The sequence below is a fragment of the Triticum aestivum genome, chromosome 6D (assembly GCF_018294505.1).
Source record: "Triticum aestivum cultivar Chinese Spring chromosome 6D, IWGSC CS RefSeq v2.1, whole genome shotgun sequence".
Taxonomy (NCBI): Eukaryota; Viridiplantae; Streptophyta; class Magnoliopsida; order Poales; family Poaceae; genus Triticum; species Triticum aestivum.
This window is the reverse complement of record NC_057811.1, coordinates 79059372-79080405: the sequence shown is the minus strand read 5'-3', so window position 1 is coordinate 79080405 and position 21034 is coordinate 79059372. Positions and strand designations below refer to the sequence as shown.

General features: G+C 42.5%; 3 protein-coding genes across 3 annotated transcripts; 2 read left to right on the top strand and 1 right to left on the bottom strand.

Annotated features, from left to right (window-relative positions):
• Positions 1-625: 625 nt before the first annotated feature.
• LOC123141146 (uncharacterized) lies at positions 626-8450 on the bottom strand. Its single transcript, XM_044560369.1, has 2 exons — positions 7006-8450; positions 626-856 (listed from the first exon to the last, which is right to left on the bottom strand). The coding sequence occupies exon 1, from the start codon at positions 8306-8308 to the stop codon at positions 7010-7012; it is 1299 nt and encodes a 432-aa protein (XP_044416304.1). The 5' UTR covers positions 8309-8450; the 3' UTR covers positions 626-856; positions 7006-7009.
• Positions 8451-10414: 1964 nt separating this feature from the next.
• Positions 10415-11302, top strand: LOC123141145 (uncharacterized). Its single transcript, XM_044560367.1, has 2 exons — positions 10415-10731; positions 11084-11302. The coding sequence occupies exons 1-2, from the start codon at positions 10450-10452 to the stop codon at positions 11150-11152; spliced, it is 351 nt and encodes a 116-aa protein (XP_044416302.1). The 5' UTR covers positions 10415-10449; the 3' UTR covers positions 11153-11302.
• A 6320-nt stretch (positions 11303-17622) lies between these two features.
• Positions 17623-20315, top strand: LOC123143673 (protein FLUORESCENT IN BLUE LIGHT, chloroplastic). Its single transcript, XM_044562628.1, has 5 exons — positions 17623-17835; positions 17938-18077; positions 18534-18693; positions 18817-19134; positions 19865-20315. Exons 1-5 carry the CDS (start codon positions 17712-17714, stop codon positions 20068-20070), a joined length of 948 nt encoding a protein of 315 aa, XP_044418563.1. The 5' UTR covers positions 17623-17711; the 3' UTR covers positions 20071-20315.
• Positions 20316-21034: the final 719 nt, after the last annotated feature.

Sequence of the window (21034 nt, the reverse complement as noted above, 5' to 3'; positions counted from 1 at the left end):
GGCAAGCAAGAACAGCCAAGGCCAGCAAATATGCATACGAATGGCTGCGTAATGGAGATATCATAAGCACTAGCATGGAGTATAGTTTGATCAGTATACAACGATGAGTAACTGGTCACCTGCCTGCTGAATAAGGTGTGTAAAAATGGATTGCTCCTCGGCAAGTTGACCCTTTCGAAACAAACTCAAACTGTATGATCTGAGAAGAGTCGGAGAAGATATATAGTGAAAAAGTACTCTCAGTTCGGAAACAAAATAATCATTAAATTACTTCCAAGCATGCCCAATTGGAGTAAAAAAACATGGCTCGACTAATCCAGGAAAAAGGCAATATGTGTCTTCAAATGAATGCTTGCAGTTTTCTGAGTGCCTCAAAATGTAATACAAACATGTACTAGCAATTGTTGAACACATGCATGATCATTGTTGCCTTCCTGACTTTGGAAAGGCAGAGAACAAAGCACAAGCTTAAACACAGACAACTAGCTATAACAACACAAAGCGGCAATGGATCAGCAAATGCATAAAGGCAAGATGATCATCATGCTGAGCAGGTCATAATGCAGCAGCAGCAGCATCCAGGTCTATAACTGACGAATTAGAGTAGCAAAGCGCACCAGAGCAGTAGGCCACAGCAATTGTGCCAACACAAAAGAACAGTTCGGCTCTTACATATTCAGCTTGTGATTACATCGTCTTGCTTAGATGGTCAATTCCTAATGACAACACACCAAGGCGCCAGTACTATATCTAGCTACCATAATCGCAGCGCCATCTTGTCCATCCTCCAGTTCTCCTCGAAGGCATCAGATGCATGGCCCAAACGGAAGACCCCAAAAGGAAAGGAAGTTCATCCCTGCAGATATATTTAGTAAAAACAACCTACATTAGATCAGCATATGCAATAGAAATGTTTGTTTTCGTAGTTTCCTGGTAAGGCCATATATGCCAAACTGGAAATATAGTACAGTCTATTATATACTAAAAACACAATACGGATGAAAATGGAGAGATATTTGCTAGAAAACCCAACAATAATCGAAAGTGTCTGTCTGTCAATCTGGCGGTCCCACTTTTAATAAGCGAACCATGACCAACAGATCTGTGTAATAGCAGTTTGTCCGTTGATATGTGCAAGGACCTTCCATATCCATGGATCCTGATCTGGTGGACGTCAGGCACGCCAGAAAAAAATAAATCTAACACGTCTAGTATCTTTCCATGCACTTATGGACTTGTGCACGTACAGAACGGAAATACGATGTTCTAATCTCCCCGATCTAATCGTCCCTGTCCACCTCTCTCGATCGATCGTCCTGTTCCACCTTTTTCTCTAGGTCGTGACCTCCCCCCTCCTGAGTGTAGTCGAACAATCTGGAGCGACTACTACTATCGTCCAGTCAAGCATCAACTGGTGGAGGCTTCCTGGATCTGCACCAAAACTGAAGACTGCGTTGTGCCTTTTTCCACCATGGATGGCTTCAGAGACGGTGCAGAGGAATTAAAAGGGATCCAGACGAAACGGCATGACATCCGCATGGAGCTGCGTCCGGTCCGGGTAGTCTGCTGCAGGGTATTTCTGTGGATAACCGTGGAGGAGATTTTGTCACCAAACTACGGTACCCAGAGAAACCGGTTGGCCGTTTTTCCTTTTCATGCTCTCTTCTCTCTCCCCTGTCCTTTTGGTTTTCAGATCTGATAATTCAAGCTTGGTCTGATGCGTCTTTAGGACAATCCAGGTTACATTGATGCCGCCATGCATCTTTAGGATATTCATCTTTACAGTGCTTCCTCCCGCCGCCGCTTGTCTAAGGGAGTGCTGTCATGTGGAAGGCTGGACTCCTACATGTTAACTTTGCTGATTAGACCTTCGGTTTAAGTTAGTCATGGGTAATTCCTTCCCGATCATTCATTTTTTAATTTGCCTGTATATCACAATGCCAATGTGTGCATGTGCGTGCTGAATAATGCATTTTCTAGGAGCAAACAGTTCAATATTTTACATGCTCTGCTGCATGCAACATTGCACAAGTTTCTTGAATGATTGCTAGCGTTTGGAACATTAGCAGTCTCATGATGTTTTCTGTGTTTTGCCAAGGTGAATAGATGATATGAGAAAGAAGGATGTTCTTAACAAGAGTGTTTCTCTCTAGAGGCTCGTTTGCTTACCTCTCAGGTTTCGCATTTTTCATATTTTAGTTTTCTCTCTTTCTGTACAGCTGTTTTGCATAGTACCTTTGCTTTTATTATTATAACGATAAAAATTGCAGTGGAAATTTCCACCACTGTACAGACTCAAAAATTGAGATTTAAGGGTATGGATCCTTTGTGTCTAGCTAAATTCTCCTTCAAAGATATCTAAGCTTTTCTAATGCTTTCGATTTGTATTCTGTAGGCAAGTATAAGTAATTAAGTATCACGGCCTACCATCACATACGATTTTATACTGAGCTGGATGATGGGGCAAATAATGCCTTACGGACATTTACGATCAACTTTGGATTTTTGAACTGCATATGGCTGTTCTTTAGTAGTGTCACAAAGATGAAATTACATACCGCACAATAAACCTTTGCAGTTGCAACTATGACTTGGAATGTCGCTGCTTCCATTAATTGCTTTATGTTGGAATTGTGTAACAGTACATCAAAACTTTCTCGCACCTAAGTTCAAGATTATTTACTTGCATATCTTTGGCTATTAAAATTATAGTGTACAACCATTGGCCCAGATATCTATGTTGACCCAGCTCTAAAAAGTGAAAGAGCATAGTTACAGCACGTTTTAGAGCCATAGAGTTAGTACATTTCTTCTTTTACACGATTTTTTAGAGGATATTAGGGCTCATCCACAACACTATTCTTAGGTCTAGCTCATGGCTAGGAATACTGTTTTATATCATGTAAATACAGTATGGTCAATAGATGTTGATTCGGTAAACTATGGTTCCATTAGTTCAGTTTGGCATATAATATAGTTGCTGACAATCCAGTTATCAGTTTACTTGCGGTCCGAGCAAGATATCAAAAGTTTACATGACTTCAGAGAGATTCCAAAGCCCACAAGAAAAACATTAATTAAATGCTGTGGCATTTATTGCACTAAACATGAATAGACAAAATAGTGATTGAGGTTGAACATGCCAAATAAAGGTAAAAAGAAATCTAAATTGCATAAACGTACATGTATGCTTTGTTTGAACATGATTTATCCTTTACGGAAGGTGTTTGCTTTCTTTCCAAGATATGACATCTTTCCGACTCTTATATTGTGTCATTTCGTTTTTGGAATGTTAGGAATTAAGAAAATTCCTCTACTAGGCATTTTCAATTTTGCACTTTCATGTGTTCACTTTAGGGTTTTTAGCACTTTTGTCCGCTGACATGTCGAGCTACAGGCTCATCTTTGAATTTAATTGTTTGGCTTTCCAATATGCCATTGATGGGAAGCTATTAGCATGATTTATTTTGTGTTTGGATTCAGTTTTTCCCATATCACTAAATATGGCTTAGCTGTTTTCCCACGAATGTTGATGTAAACATGTATCTAGAATCTAGATGCTCTAAATGACCTTATTCTGCCATGTAGTTTATTTTCATGCAACTGTGTAGTGACTAATTTTAATTTTATATTTTTCTCCGATAATTATTTAGTGTGGATACATACCTTCTTATACATGTTCTTAGGTTCTGTTTTTGGTAAAACTATAAACCGATAAATATTTGTTGTGGACAATAGTAATGTGATAGCTCACATAAAAAAGTACATCATGTTATTCATGTTTATTACTCATTAATATTTGCTTTCTCTCACCATGTATGTATGCTAAAGTGAATGTATTGATTAGGAGTAATAATGCATAACTAATTGAGGGGGCTTTTCACACATAAATTTGGTTCCAATTGGATATATCTCTAGATAGAGCAATAAACACTTGAATATATCGTGTGGGCTTGAACATCTGTTACTCTGGAACCATAGTTGATTTTGTTGTCATATATCTCTAAGAGGTATACAATCTTAAATAGCAAAAATGGGCGTGGTCAGTGGATAGGATACATGTTGAAGTTTCCTTATTTATTTTCTTCTTTCATAGGTTCGGACGAATATTCAATATGCAACTTCAATGTTTTATTGAGATCACTTACCATGATGCTTTTCTACCAGCACGAATTGTTTTTAGTAGTGAATTCTCGTCTCAAATCAAATGTACATTCTTTTATTTCATCATCGTATTTGAGAAGGGCAGTAGTACTAACTTTTCTTTTTATGCGACGAATAAAATAACCATGGTGCAAGCGTCGCAGTCAGAAGCACCTTTGACTCTGCAGCATCCTTGGGCACACCACGCTGACAGAGATGAGTCCTTGACAAAAATATACTCCCTCTGTAAATTAATATAAGAGCGTTTAGATCACTAAAATAGTGACCTAAACGCTCTTATATTAGTTTACGGAGGGAGTAGGTAGTATTTGATACGAATTTAAGAATTATCCAGAGAAATTTGACGTTACATGTTGTTTTAACAAAAGTAGAAACATGTTCATCTGAACAAAATCCTTACATTACTCGCCGTAAATATAAATATGTTAATAGCCAAATAAATAATATAAAGATGTTGCCTGCTCATTTGTGTGGGCCACTATGTTAGTTGATCATCTAACCGGTAAAGTTACTCAGCTCCCAGGAAATTGAGCTACCTGGTGCGTTGAGGGGTGTAGCAGCCGCGTGGGACCAGCATGTCAGCCGGCAGGAAGAAGTTGACTGTTGGTTCGGTCCACCTTGCAGTTAACCCGTGTTGTATGTATGGGCGTTCCTGCATTAGGTGTCCTGTTGTCTCGAACCATCGAGCAATCAACCGACCACGCCAGCGCCCTATCTTCCCCATTCTCATTGCCTCGATATAATCTCCTCCGATTCAATCCCTTCCATCCAAGCAAGAAAAAAAAAGGCTCACGATGCTGCTCTCCCAAGACGACATGAGAGCACATCACGATTTGGCTGGAGAAGGAGGGGCGTACGGAGGGGAAGGTGGAGGGAGAATAGCTCAGGTGGATGAGTGGGAGAGGGAGGCGCAGCAGGTGGCGTGAACCAGGAAGGAGTGTGGTGAGTGCTTGAACCGACATGTGGGCTTGTGGAGTAGTCGGCGCTGGTGCCTACTCTACCACTGGCAGTGGCGTGACGAGCAGCTGAATGGTGGCTACTGGCTAGTGACTCACCGGGTTGACCCTGGTGAGGAAGGAGTTCATCACGCGGAGTGGGGGTGACCTCGAGCCCACTCGACGGCCCTAGATGGCCAGCTCCACCCGCAGTTCCCTTAGTTCCGCCTCTAGCGACGGCCGGGTGCGACCAAGAATCGCATGGTCTGTCTCCCATAGAACAATTCCATGGCTATTATGTCTTGAAGTGTTCGGTAGTTTTTACCCCTAAAAAAAGTGTTTGGTAGTTTTTCATGCCAAACTAGCGTCTCTGCGATATCCAATCGGCGCTCATTTTCTGTTCAACTGTATTCATTTAATTAACTGGTCTCAGTTTTTTGCCATGAAAACTCTCCTAAGCATCAAGCCACTACCGGAATAACCCCCTATGCCGACGGCCTATTGAGACATGAAGTGGAGTTGACCATGGTTATTTGGGTTATGTCACCTGAATCTTGGGTGATGTAGCTGGGAGGTTCAGTCCCCATGGCATAACGCTGGATATCAACAAAAGTTTTTCGAGATGGAACCAGCTGTGTTTTGTGCAGAGCTTCAGAAACAATTTTTTTAGAAAGAGGGTCATCAACTGTTGGTTGTAATCTGTAAGGGCTTCAGAAACATCAACTGATTGAAGTAAAATGAACTGGAAATAACAAAGTAAAGCTTGTTTTGATACCAATAGATGGGTTTGTAATGGTAGAGTTTAGCTTTTGTCTCTAATGTTTGGTGGAGTCTGTTTTTGCAGTAGCAGTACAGTCGCTCTTTTCTCTATTGATCTGGGAGAAGTGGAGTGTGATGAAAGACACTGAAGGATGAACAAACGATTCTTGAGGATAGGCCTTTGGAGCTTCAGCTAAGACAACAGTAGCTAGAGTCCAGCTAAATCTAAACGGTATAATGCCAATCACACAGGATATATACATGATCAATGTTCGAGGCAAAGCTTCAGCTTGCAATGCGGTAAGTAAACTTGTACTCTCTATCCAAAATTGTGTAATGCACTTATGAGATATTCATACTGGGTGTGGTTGTTACTTGTTAGCGTTCCAAATTAAACATGCCTCTGGGAATCATCACGGTGAAAAACGGCGCAGTGAAGCGCATTACACCTTCTAGTAACATGTACGAGCGACACATATGTTCATTAATGAGTAATTTTAGAATACTATATAATCATTTGCCCAAAAATTGATAATAGTTAAAGATGTTACATGCACCTATGATATTTTATTTAGAACAATATTTTTCGGTGGGTATAGGTATAGGGTGGTATTATCTCGTATCAAATAACATCAATATCTATCAAATCATAGATGAAATCTCACACTCCTATTTGTTAAGTATTTTCCATACACTTTCAACTAAGGGGATGATGCCCTCGCATTTGAGAGGGCCACTGTGCTAGTTTAAGATTAAATGCGCATAAGCTGCTCAGTCATGCTTCGAAAGGGTTCCATAGCCATCTCATATTTTGTTTCAGTTAGAAAATAGCATACATATAAGGTAGCAGAGATAAGATGTGAATGGTAAATTAAATTGAAGCCTTTCCTAAGATGTGAATGCCCTCAAACATTAACTGGTGTGCAGGTTATGCAAATTTGGAGGGATGTAGATGTTTTCCCTGATATGAAATGACATTGTGTCTTTTTCAATTGCCCCATTTCATTGAAATTGTTTGACAGGATAAAGAAACAAATTAAACCAAATTTCCAGGTTCACAAAGCTCCCATGATAGCATAAAACGGTAACTTCCAGTGTGAGCAATTAGGGCAGCAAAGCACAACAAACATAAACAAGATAGACTTACCACTTCATATACTTGGTTTTGACAATGATGGAGGGAAGCCGAAGTACCAGTAAACATTTTCACGAGTAAAGAAACACCTCTTCCTCCTACAAACCTTCATAAGTTCAGAAGTCTTGACATCCAGCGAAAAATAGTCTACATCCCAGTAAGTAGTCAACAACTCCACTCCTGAGCCTCTACTAATGTCCAGCTGATCTTCTGTAGTGGCTCCAAGGAATAAGAATCCCTCATCTGCGCCCACGGTGAAATAGTTATATCCGCCAGGCAACGGTACAATATTCTCCAGCTGGCATTCCTTGGAAGATTCACCATTATTTTGTTGGGTACTATGATAGAGATAAAACAAGCCATTTGGGCTGTTATCATCAAGGAGAGAAAACACCTCAATGGCTCCTTCTTTACCCACTACAATGCGAGGCAGTCTGGCCTGGCCAGGCCGAGGTCTGCATTGCCTGTTGTTTCTGGCGAGATCGTTTTCCACCCGCCTAGGCAGCCATCTGAGCTTTACGTGGTGGCCAGTGTGATTGTTGACAGTAGAAAACAGTGTGTCCAGCTCCAGCACGAGCAACTTGTCCCCGCAAGGCGATGCCAAATAGAAGCAGCCACCTACGAAACAGGACAGGCCGCGGCATCCAAACGGGTGACTGTCCAACCAAGGGGGGCGACCACCCAAAGAGCTCCAACTGGTTGATGAGCTCCAACTGGTTGATGCAGCTACTGACCATTTTTCGGTGATGGAAGAGAAGACAAACACAGCCAGTTCGGTACCATAGTCAGCAAAGCGGATCACCTTGAACAAGGTCTCATCCTCATCTTCGCTAACGGGCACGAGCAAGGGCTTGCTTTGACGGGGGCGTTTATTCTCGGATGTCAGGTCCCCAGGTGTGGGCGGAAGCAGCACGTAGCGCCGTGACAAGGGATCGCACACCGCGATGCCGTTGCTACTAAGGCTGATCTCCACGAGAAGGACGCGGCCGTCGCGGACGTCGCACGCATACCACAACCCCTCGCTGGGCTTGGGGACGAAAGAGCATGTGAAATCGGCAGCGTCGGCGAGGGCACGGGCGAGTGGGGCGGAGGGGTAGGGCGCCTGGGCGGGGTGGAAGCCGCCTGCGTCATCCACGAACCCCAGGAGCGGCGGCGGGTGGCGTTTGCGGTAGCGGCGGAGGAAGGAGCGCTCGGTGATGATGCGGCGGAAACGGGGGCAGGCGGTCGAGACGCGGGCGAGCGCGGCGGGGGTGGGCAAACGGAGGAAGATCTCCTCAATGATCTCGTCGACGAGGTGCGGCGCCGGCGGGGACATGGCGCGCGGCCGCCGCCTGGGCCGGAGGAAGGGGATTGGCGGCTAGGGTTTTCGGCGGAGTTTAGCTGCAGTCGGGGGACGGGGGGAGAGTGACTAGCGAGTGTGGTGCTGCTTGAAAACTCGTGTTACTGAAACTAGTAGACTTGCACGTGCAACGCAGGTCATAATCTATAATAGGAACATCCATTTTAAATCTTATTTCTCTTTAGTGAGTCATTGTTATTGAGCCATGTGAATATGTGTCATGCCTAATGATCCGGATTTCTTATATTATTATTATTCAATTCTCAATCTACTAAATAACAGCTAATTTTGTTCTAAATATGCCCTATGAAACTAAAGTAAAGTAATACGACTTAGTTTTCAAATAGTGCTACTTCATAAAATAATAAGTATTATAATATGATGCAAAATATATCTGTTCAAGAGAGTCCAAATATCTTCCATAAGTACTTCATGAAATTTAACACCAAGAGGCCATAAAATGACCTACATGATTTATCCTCAACAAAAAGTTTTATAAACAATCAAAACAATCATGACAAAACGTTTATTTAAATTGTTGTAATCCTGTAAAAAGATCACCCACACAACTAAACGGGTCAACTTCTAATAAAAAATTAGATAACTACTCCCTCCGTCCCAAACGGAGGGAGTAATATAAACAGAACGAAACTACTTTAGGCACGACAGTTTCCAGCAGTTTCTTGCACGACAACTGATCCAAGGGTACTGATCCATGCATCAAACATAAGAGAGTTGCTATGGAGACGACTTCTTGCATGATGCTACATATTCAACCATCCAGCCATAAACTAAAGCTGCAGCACACCACCGGATTGACCGTCGTGCAAGGATCGGCCACAAAAGTGTCGATCGGCTGTAAAGTAGTTTCGCAGACATAATGAAAAGCCGAGCTGACTCATCGTGCATAAATCGTGCATTCGGTATCGTGTGTGTAGCATCACTGTAAACAGAATGACGAAAAAGGCTAGCGGTAATCTCTACCTAATAATACAACATGTAGGGTTTCTGCCTGTCCGTCACGCCAATTTGCAAAAAGGCCCATACATTTTCATGAAATCAACCCGCAGTCCAGATTTAAGTCACACCGAACCGTTATTTTACAGTTTTTCAAACCACCTCCTGACTTTTTAGGTATTCCACCCGCGGATCATATTTAAGTCAAACAAATGCTTTTCTAAACTATCCATATCTTTTAAACCGTAACTCCGATTTAAACATGTTATATACGAAATTTGATTAGAAAAATATGTAGAATACGAATATAAGATTATTTTAACCTGTTAAGTACTTATAAATATTATTTTAGAAGATATTTAATTCAAACAAATGGTTTTCTAAATTATACGTATCTTTTAAACCGCAACTCCGATTTTAATATGTTATATATGACATTTGATTAGAAAAATGTGTGAAGTTAATTTTACCTGTTAAATATTTCTTAAATATTGTTTTGGAAGCAAATTTATAACTATAGCCCACGATCCATTTTTCTTTCATACAGGCGGCGATCCGGATTGCAAATAAACACCTATTATAATCATATATGAAAAAAAACATCGAGAACTACATATGCATACCTATGAATACGTCGCGGGGAAAACAACAGATTTCTCATCACGAGTGTGAGAGAAAGCGAGAGAGAGAGGGAGAGGGAGGAGAGAGGGAGAGAGACGTCTTAGGATTAACCACATTTTAACACGTTTTGGTTTGTGTGAACACTAAGGCCACCGCCGGCGAGGGTGAGAAGAAGGATAAGCGGCAACATAAATATGATGCGTCGCTAAAATAAAGAAGATGGACTTATTGTTGTCTTGAGTGATGGTTGCTCTATTAAGATTGTGTGTTGTGTATTTTCTCCCGTTGCAACGCACGGGCTCTTTTGTGTGATAGTAAAAAGAAAAGGAATTGGACAACACCCGCCCGACGCTATATATGTACTGTATGTCTGTATTATTATCGATGAAAAGAAAAATTGGACCTCTCTGCCTCCTCTCAGTTCTCCACACCCACACACTTCAGTACCTTATCCCTTCCATTGTCTCCACACCGCTCTCAGAAAAAAAGCCACCGGTTCCTCGGTGCTCCCGGCGGCTACGGCGAAGGAGTCCCTGGGCATGCTGCTGCTGCGCCGACGCCTTCGCCATCCGCACCGTCGTGGGCAATGCCAAATACAACGCCGATGCCGCATATACGCGCGCGCGCCGGTCGCCGCCGCGGCCTCGGTGCGCCCGACCACGGAGGAGGGGGAGGAGCAGGCGCAGTGGCGAAGGAGCCGGCAGCGTAGACGGAGGGAGAGGAGTAGCGCGAGGGGCGCGGACGGAGGGGTCGCCGGGGACGTTTGGCGCGCCACCACACAACGGTCCCGGGCCGCCGCCGGGAGGCAGAGAGGCGACAAGGTTTGTGCTGGCTGCCCTGCTTCTCCTTGTTACTGGTGGATTTTCTGATGTGCAGATGGCTAGTTTGCGTCCATCAGTGCTAAAACTTTGAACGAATCTTGTTCTTCTTCGGAAATCCAACTGAATTTCCATCTCGTTCTGAATTGAGTTCTGATTGCCGGGTGACAGAGGTGAGAGGATAACCGAACAGCGGGCTCGCAGGGTCACTATGCGAGAGCACATATCCTCGCATGGCAGCTTACATGTAGCCCTATAAAATCAAATTCAGCCCCATGTTACCTGATTTCCTGTTAATGGATTTTACTGCTTTTCTGTTTTGGACCCTGTGTAACTTGTTGTATTTCTGGAGCAGTGCAGCGAGGAGGAGGCTATGAAGTACGTCCAATACTTTAACCTACAGCCATCTAATATGCACATTTAATAATAGAAGAAGATGACCTCATTTATATACTGGAAAATGAAAAACATAAAAAGTATAAGATGACCCAATTACTCTTTTATGTGCACCTTGTGTGCGTAGACAATGGACTACAATTGTAGCAACAAAGAGTATATTAATTTATCAGGTAATAGAAATAGTGCTACTTTTTTGGATGCAGTCACAAAGACAAGACTTTTTTTTGTGATTAGAGAGGGTGCTTTCTTACTTGCTGATCACTGAATGCGTGAGTAATCATTATTATGTTGGATTGGTAGATGTTGTTTGATGCCATAAAAATGCTCTGTACCTGAATCAACTATAGAGTGCCCAAAGAAAGAAGAAATAAACACTTTCGATAATTTAGCACCATTAAAAAATCGATGAACTAACCTTTTTTTTAAAGACACTTCTGGGATATGTAGGTTGACCATTGTACTGAGTTGGGGGTTCTCAAACAGTTTGACATTTGTGTGTCATTTGTCTTGAAATTCTTTGCATCTGGTACGCATCATTTGTGTGCAACCAATTGGACTCATCATCTTCATAAATATTCTCTTTTTCATCGAGGATGTCTCTGTTGAAATGCATGGAATTTGGTACTGCACCACCTGCACATGTTATGTTCTGCAGTTGTGTGGCTACCAATTGTCCGGTAGCTGGCACTTGCGACACAATGTTACTGCCATCGAGGACGGCAGCAATATGCTTATTTTGCTTGCGGGTTTGGCGTTGTCGCTTTAATATTTCCTCTCTATTTTGTGCATACCGCTCCCTTTCCATCCGATTCTTAATCTCATTACGGTCTGAATATATGAACAATAGATCATTATATAGTAATACAACTGGGCCGTATATCATGAAGTTGATCATCGTTACCTTGTGATACAGCCAACTGTGTGTGTGCTCTGTTATTTAGGCCATTGATCTTGGCAGCGGCAATTTTTTTCTGTTTGTAGGCCTCATGCCGTCTCTTATTAATCTCATCCCTATTTTGTGCATATTGCTCTCTATCCATCTGCCTTTTTATTTCTTTAGGGTCTGCAAATCATGACACAATTCAGCAGTTGAGCAACAATCGAGGGACTGGGTTATGATCATTACCTGTTGGGAGTGGTAGGGGCCATACGAAGTCCTTCAACCCTGTGAATGTCAAGAGTGTTATCATACAACTATCTTTGAAGGAATAGTATTACAGGAATACAGACATAGTAGAATTTTATGTTCAACTCCCACCAACTCTTTACCTTCAGAGCTTTCTTGTGGTGCCTCTGCTTACCCAAATGAATTCAATTTGCATTAATATACTTAGTATAATGCTACAAGATGTAGTTATTTGTAATACTATTCATCTAGGTTTGTTACCCAAATGGATTCAATTTGCATTAATATACTTGCATAATGCTACAAAATATAGTAGTTTGTAATACTATTCATCTAGGTCTGCTACCCAAATGAATTCAATTTGCATTAATATACTTGGCATAATGTAACAGGATGTAGTAGTTTGTAATACTATTCATCTAGGTCTCTTTTAGAGTGTGGCTTTTTTTTATGTTCATATTACTTTAACTGAGCAATGGGTGAACCATATGCAGCTCGGTGAGGCTTTTAGATGAGGTCAGTACCATGTGCATTTGCCAAGGCTTCATGGTATGATTTCAGGTTTAGGTCAGGTACGTACAATAGGGATCATGTTAGCATATGCTCATGCCATAAGAGTTATTCTTGTTTTTGATAAATTATAGAATGCCAACATGTTTTTGTCATTATAATACGCAGAAAAGCAACAGGATCAATCAAATGGATCACACTAGCAACATGTTGGCAAATAAGCATGCACCTGCGGAGCAGTTCATCGGCGCTGTGACTTCGTCGTATGCGCAGTGCGGCGATGGCGCGGGACAGTCTGGGTGGCGGCGGCGTGTAAAAGCCTCACAAAGTTCAGACAGTCTGGGCGGCACCTTTGTTGGCGAAGAGCTTAGACGTGAATGACGCGGGGCAGGTCAGCTCGTCGCACCCGTCGTCGGGTCCCTCGCCGGCTGGGCAGGGCAGCGATGGCGCAGGTCAACCTGGACGCCTGGATGGGAACAAAGTTTAGACAGTCTGGGCGGTACCTGTATTGACGAAGAGCTCGTCGTTGTGGCCGTCGTCTGGTGCCTTGCCGTCTACGCAGGGCAGCGATGACGCAGGTAAACCTGGATGCCTGGACGGCAATAGAGTTCAGCTAGTCTCGGCGCGGCACCTGTGTCGGCAAAGAGCTCGTCGTCGCCGCCGTGGTCGGGTGCCTCGTCGGCTGTCCAGGGCAGCGATGTCGCGGGTTAACCTGGACGCCTGGATGGCAACGCGGAACGGCGGCGGCGGCGGCGGGGGAAAATAAATTGGTTGCCGCTAATTTAGCAACTTCCTTTCTGTATTGTTGAACAATTCATGCGGAACGAACGTTTGGTTTCCCTTTTGCGATTGTTTTTCTCTCCATATAAATTGGACGTGGGTTGTTTGATTGTTTCCCTTGTACGCGGGCGTGGGTTTCTCTTGTGCGAGTGTGGGTCCGGCAGAGTTTTCGTTCGCCATGTTCTTTTGTTTAACAGTAGTGTAGACGAAATTTGTTGTTCCTGAGACTTAAAAAAAAATTCCTAAAACAGAGCAGCAAACAAGCCAGTGGTGAATTTGTTGAATGATCCAACAATTGTTATTTTTTAAAAAGAATCGGTTCTATTATAAAAGTTCACAAGAAGTACCAAGCACATCTAAAACATAATAAAAATTACATCGAGATTTCTATACCACCGAACGATCACTAATGCCGCCAGAACGATCTGCCGACGCGCCGCTGTTGCCGCTCCTCTATCGGATCCAGCTTGGCCTTGTCGATAACGGCTACGAGGTTTTTGTGCACGTGTCTCTAAGGATCAACGTGTTGGATCTAAGAAATTCATTGGTAGTCCACAAAGTTTACAACAATTGACATATCGATATCAAGCTCCAAAAATAGAATGTTTCAAGGCTAAATGTTTTCGTGTGTCTAGTGCTCCCTTCGTATTAGTTTTAAAAAAAAGTACTAATTACAGAAATGTAGAAAGCATGGCATCTTAGAAGCAGTTACTTGCTTATACTCTAATAGAAACAAAAACAACGCAATTAGAAAACTAACATCCTCGCTTGTCTCTCCCCCCCCCCCCCCCCCCCCCTCGCCAAAGAAAGTCAGCCGGTTTCCACGTAAGTGTCGCCACTGCCTTCGAGTGCCTTCTGATGCCAGCGAGATGAGGGAACCCGGTTTGGGAGGTTGGCTGGCCGTCTTTTTACTATTTTTAATGTTGTAATATCCAACCATATCATTTGTGGACAGCAATACACACAACCCACATAATAACGTGGTCTATTCTCAGCGGAAAAGGTCTACTATTCGTCGCTGAACTTTACTGAAAGTTCACTCTTCGTCCTAATTTTAGTTTGATTCGAAATAAACACACTAGTTTCTAAATCAATCTCTCACACGATTTCGTGCTCACATGGACATTCCTTTACCAAAACCTAAAGACTTTTGAAACCAAAACAAGGCCTAACCCAGTCAAACACATCTAAGGGCATCCATCTAAAAACCCCAACCCCAACCTCTTGCACCTACATAAGCAGATACAGTGAACAAAAATTTGTAGATGTGGCAGATGGCATGGAGATATTTTATTAAAAAAAATGTGCCCTCTACATCCAATGAATAAAAACCATATATCATTCCAGTACAAGTACAAAGAAATCTAGAAGAAGAACAAGGTGTGATGCCAAGATAACCTACTTACTTTTTTGCCCATGCACCCGGATGAAAATATCAATTCACTCTATCTTACGCCGTGCTTTTTTTTGTTTGTAGGTGGTGAGTTGCTCATTCTTGAATGGCGGGTGCGGTGTAGTGCTATTGGGGCACTGCGGATGTGCGATGCTCGAGGGGAAATCAACAACGGGTGGCCGAAGCAATGAGATGAAGATTTTTCTGGACCTTTGAGAGATCGTGGTTCGATTACATTGGATTCGGCCATTTGAACTCTAAACTAGTTTGGATGGGGCAATCCACGATCCTATATAACACGGTGTCCACATGAACGAAAAATTAAGAAAAACATGCTAGCATTTGGTTTAGAAAGTTGAGGGTATATTTGGCCTAAACAAAAGATTCAAGAAGAAAGGTGAACTTTCGGAAATATTCAAAGATGAAAAGTGGGCTTCCTTCATTTTTAATCACAACTAGTTGTGAGTGTAAATCTCAAATCTCATCTGAACAATAAAAAAAACTATCACTATGTATTTAATATGGACTTTCTGTGTCTAGCATTTCCTCCCTTATCCCTTGGCGGATGGAGCAAACTCTCCCCTCCAGGCTTCGCACGCAAGCCCGTGGATTTGTCTCTCCTCTGCCTGCTGCTCCACCGGTCGGTGGAGGGGAGGGCAATCCAGGTCCATCCACCCCGGTTAGAAGTTAGATTATAGTTTTTTAGTCCTCGCAGGTGTGCCGATTGGGCGAATGGCAATGCTTCTTCTTTGAGTTTGTCTTCTGGTCTCTGATCCACCTCGAGTTTTTCTGCCTGGACATAGGCGCCGGAGTCACAACGTAGATTCTTGTCGTTTTCCTTAGGGCGATGAGATTAGGATTTCTCGTCGAGACTTGGTGTCAGATACTTCAGGTATATTCCAGGGTTAAACAACCACAATTACGCCTCCAGGGCGCTGGTCCTTAGGGACACATGCACGAAGACTTCGTGGTTGTCATCGACAAGGTTAAGCCGGCTCAGGAATGGGAGCGGTGTCAACGACGCGTCGATGGCTTGTTCTGGTGGTGGAAGTGGCCGTTCGATGGTCTCAAAATCTAGATGTAAATTTTATTATGTTTGAGGTGCTTTGTACTTCCAGTGAACTTTTATAATAGATTGAATCCTTTTTGTAAAAAATAAAAATAAATCTACGGAAGTAAAAATACACTCTCTCTTTCTCTCTACTATCTATGTCGTCTACGTCCTCCATTTCCTTACGTGGTGTATATTGCAGCCGGTTGTTGTATATTACTACCTCTATATGTGTTTATTAGTACCTATCCTATTTTGGATTAAAGTTTGACCACATATTTCCCCGTAAAAAATGTGTTTGACCACATATTTAACTAGTAAAATGTTTATGCATGTCATAGAAAACAAATATTATTGGATTCATAGTTGAAGATATTTTTTAATGATATTAATTTTGCTACGTATAACTTATATTTTATTAGTTGAAATCATTATCAAAATATGACCCAAAATACGAGCGGGCTAGTAAGGGACCTCCTATTTGGCGTGCAAGGTGTTGGCGAACGAGCCAGCGCGCACCCCCCTTCCCCCGCGTGCTTTTTTTGGCCGGCTCATGTGTGGGGCACCCTGTTTTTTTGCTTTCCTATTTTTTCTTCTTTAAATAATTACGGATTTCAAAAAGTTATAAACTGAATTTTTAATTTTTTTAAATGCAACAAATCATAAAATGTCCGTGTACTCATGTTTTTGCATATTCAAAAAAAGATCACGATTTTGACAAAAATGTTTGGGAAATTAAAAAATGTTCATGATTGTGGAAAAATGTTTGTGTATTAAGCAAAGGCTAGTGAATTTTAAAATATGTTTGTGAATTCGGCAATGTTCATGATTTCTGAAATAACATTTGAAAATCCAGAGAATGTTTATGAATTACAGAAAAAATTTATCAATACAGAAAATAATCATGCAATTAAAAACAATTCGTCAAAGAAAAACAATGTTCATGAATTTCCGAAATCGTTTCCCAATTTTAATAATGTTTGCCTATTCACAAAATTGTTCACAGTTTTCAAAAAAATCTTCATAAATTTGTAAAAAATGCTCACAAATTGGAAAAAGTTGATGATTTCATAATAATGGTCAGGAATCTGAAAAATATTCATGATTTCTAAACAATTAATAAAAAGTAAAAATGAAAGTAAAATTAAGAACAAAAAGGAAAAAAGGAAGTAGAAACGAAAACTTGAAAAAATAAAGTAAAGGGCGAAAAAATACCATAAGAAAGAACACACAAAAAACCGGTACAGAAACCAAAAAAGTTAATGGCCGGCCCAAAATGTACATAGCCCTTGCGGGTTTATGGGCTCGGTCGCTAACTAGGGACCTATATGCGTCTAACGAAGTCTTTGGAGTATTTCTTCGAGCAAAGATTGATACCGCGAATAAGGTGTTTACAAGAGATTTCATTGTAATTCTTAGTCATAGGAGTTATTTTGTGTTATTTTTTTGATATTAGATTCATATCAGTGTACCTGTAATTGTTATGACTATTAATAAAGTTACAAGTGTTTCTTAAAAAAAAGCGTTCGAATAGGACTATTAATAAAGTTACGGAGGTAGTAGTACTGAAACTATGTGCCACAGCCCACGGGCCCATTCACACCTCCCAAGCCGTTCCATAGTACTGAAACTATGTCCCTAAACGTGACGCCACCACCCCCCAGTTCCCCACTCTTCCACACCTACGGCCGTTTAGCCAACGCGAGGCGCCGCCGGAGACGGCGATGCAGGCGGCGGCCTCTTACCGGGGCGCGGCAGCCCACCGCCGCGCTGGCCACCCATCCCCGCGCCCTCCAGGCCCCTCTCTTCTTCTACCCGTCCGCGTCGCCGGCGTCGGCGGTCTCTGCGGTGAGCCCCTCGTACTCTTAACGCTCCCGATTCTACCATATGTATGCCACTTTGATAGCCTCGCGTCGATTTGCTCATGCCGGCGTCTCCATGTGGGAGCAGACGCGGCGGTTCCGCTCCGAGTCGGCTCCCTGCCCCTTCCGCGGGCTCGCGGCGGCGGCGATTTCGCGCACCTGGATGCCAAGCATGGTGAGGCGTGGCAGCTGACGCGCGCGCTCGGGCTAATCCTTCCTGATCACCAGGTACGAACGATTCTTTGGGGTTTGGGTTGTGCTGACTCGCGAGACAACCAAATGGATTCTGTCATGGTGTAAACTGTAGACTGTAGAGTTGGTGAACTGATGCCCAAACACCCAAATAGAGCATTGCGTTTCTTCGTAAGAGGCTGTGAACATGGCTGTGGACTGTGGTTTGTAGAAAACTACGATTAGCATAGAGGGATGTCTTCTAAAGTAGACAAAGTTTGGGGGAGACCTACTGTCCTGCGCCATGTTCTTGCCTGGGAGCACAGCAAACACATCCGTCACATTTTGAAGCAATTTTTAGAGGTAGCATTTCAAGAGTGACTCACAAATCTTGTTCAGAATGTACAACATTATTTACTTATGAGTTGTTACTCTGTTTTTTTCCGTAACATTGTGATGCAGCTCTGCTATTGACTGTGCTTTACTATCTGCCTGTGTAATCTATGCCTGCAGAAAATGGCGCATGCTAACCTGCTGAAAACTGCTGTTCTTTCAACAATGTCGATGCTCATAATGCCTCTTGAGGCATCAGCGGAGACATGTCAACCAACTAGTTCTTTTGCCAATATGCCGATTTTCATTGCCGTCGCTCTAATAGGAGCTGCCGTGGGTGGTAAGACGCTCAAACCAATGCCCACAGGCATAACTGATAGTATCTACTATCATGTATAGTTGATGAAGAGAGACATTTCACGCTGTGCTAATTTTGTTTTCCCTCTCCGATGTTACATTCTAGGATTATTAGCACGGCAAAGAAAGGACGAACTGAAGCGATTGAACAATCAACTCCGTCAGATTAATACCGCTCTTAGAAGGCAGGCACAGATTGAATCGTTTGCCCCCGGCCTTACTTATGCGCCTGTAGGGAGAGCAGGAGAAATTGCGGTTATTGTTGATCCCAGGAAGCAGCAGTTGGTGGTAAACTTGAAAAATGGGAAGAATTATATGAGGAATCAGGAACTTGATAAGGCAGTAATGGAGTTCAAGACAGCTCTGGAGCTTGCAGAAAGCATAGGGGATCGCTTTGAGGAGAAGAAAGCTGCGCGAGGACTAGGTTCATTTCTTCCTGTTCCTGATAATGGCAATCATGCATCACATTGTTTTTGCTCACTGATAAACAAAAGTGCATTTAGTTAATATTGACCCTGCACCATTGTAAGTATAATTCTCTGGTTAGGCCGCTACAAGGTTGGTGACTAACTTGTAGAATAGCAGAATGTCGGAATATCCCAAGAAATAAGTGTAATGTTTGATTTCGTTTCATCTTAGGTTGCAATTTTTTTACCCATCCTTACATTTAAGTTCTTCCTGCAAGCAATTGTATTACTGCTCCCTACTTGAATAGATTCTGTAGTGTGCGAAATCAGAATGAGCAATTGTCAAATAATTAAGCGGAAGTAAAACACCATCCTATCCATTCCAATAGACAGGGATTCTGCACTAAAAACGTATGTTTGCTTTCATAATTTGGGGCATTCACTTTTGCATATACCAGAAATTACTTTTAAGGAAGTAGTGATTTGACATATAGTAGCAAGATTTATATCCACCTGGAATTGATGTATTCTCCAGTTTTATACAACCAAAAATTGCTGTCCTTGGAAAACATTACCATTTGTCTGTCCCCTTTGAACATCTGGATGTACCTACCTTTTCCATGTGTGTGTGTTTGTTTAGATTTCTGCCATGTGCTTCATTTAGAGACAACTGCTTGAACTAACCTTAATTGTTGGTAAACAAATCACCATGTGATGCCTAATTTCGCTTGAAATTTGTTGTCTTAGGCGCATCACTGCAAAGGTTGGGACAGTACAGAGAAGCAATGAGCTGGTATTACAAGGTCCTGGCGCTATCAAAGGAGACGGGCGAGGATTCTGGCTGCACCGAGGCCTACGGCGCGATAGCCGATTGCTGCGCTGATCTCGGCGATTTGGAGGGAGCAGCGAAGTTGTACGACGAGTACATATCAAGGTTGCAGCCCCACGATTGAGCGCTCGGACCGTTGTTGGAGATCAAACACTCAGCTTCTTGCTACTGACCGATCATGCCAGAGCCCGTCCGTTGCCCTGCTTCTGATGTCAAGGTTGCTTGCTTGCTATCTGGCAGAAAACGAGCTGATTTTGCTTGTCTTTTAACTTGGTTGGAGCACTTGAATTGTCCATTAGGAGGCCCTGTATACTCTGTGTACATAAATTGCGATGGTGCTATGGCATGTGCGGGTTCAGAGTTCTTCTCCATGCAGGATTGGCGATCCATCTAGTTGAAAATTTCCTTGACTGTGCGGCTTCAGGACTGTACCGCAGAGTATCATATCCTGACACGTGATACAGCAACAGTCCTCGAGCGTTTGCTCTGCTGACAGTGAGCAGTAGTGACTAGCGAGTGATGGTCGACTAACAGTTGGTAGCTGGTGCTGTTGAATGGTTGTTTTATTCAGCGCCATCGAGACATTTATAAGTGCAAATACAGTATAAAGTTGGCTATCCGAACACGAGCATCACTCTCTTACACATGTTATATATACTCCCTGTCAAAAAGCGTCTTACATTATGGGACGGATGGAGTATAGGTCTTTTTAGAAGTTCCAATACAAACTACATACGTCATATTTTAAAGTGTAGATTTACTCATTTTACTCCGTATGTAATCTCTTATTGAATTCTCTAGGAACGGAGAGAGTAGTTCAATTCTTCAGTCCTCAGTTGCACACAGGTTAACCTTACATAATTCTAATCTTCCTATCATGACACAATTGTTACTGAGCCAAACCAGCAAAACAGAAGAACCGAGCCGAACTTTTTACTGGTTAATTAATGTATTTTTTTCAGAGTTCGAGCTGGTTCGTTTTGCAGCTTGGTGAGCTGGGCAGGTCCTCTGAATGACACCGCAGCAGCCCTAGTTATGCTTGTATGTGCAGATAGGACAAGGGATGATGGGCTCGAACATGGGAATCA

Bases quoted from the DNA above. Each gene is read 5' to 3' on its own strand.
- LOC123143673 (XM_044562628.1), top strand. From the start codon at position 17,712: ATGCAGGCGGCGGCCTCTTACCGGGGCGCGGCAGCCCACCGCCGCGCT. The intron at 18,078-18,533 runs GTACGAACGATT...CTATGCCTGCAG, and splicing joins TAATCCTTCCTGATCACCAG to AAAATGGCGCATGCTAACCT. The intron at 18,694-18,816 runs GTAAGACGCTCA...GTTACATTCTAG, and splicing joins AATAGGAGCTGCCGTGGGTG to GATTATTAGCACGGCAAAGA.
- LOC123141145 (XM_044560367.1), top strand. From the start codon at position 10,450: ATGCTGCTGCTGCGCCGACGCCTTCGCCATCCGCACCGTCGTGGGCAA. The intron at 10,732-11,083 runs GTTTGTGCTGGC...TTTCTGGAGCAG, and splicing joins GGAGGCAGAGAGGCGACAAG to TGCAGCGAGGAGGAGGCTAT.
- LOC123141146 (XM_044560369.1), bottom strand. From the start codon at position 8,308: ATGTCCCCGCCGGCGCCGCACCTCGTCGACGAGATCATTGAGGAGATC.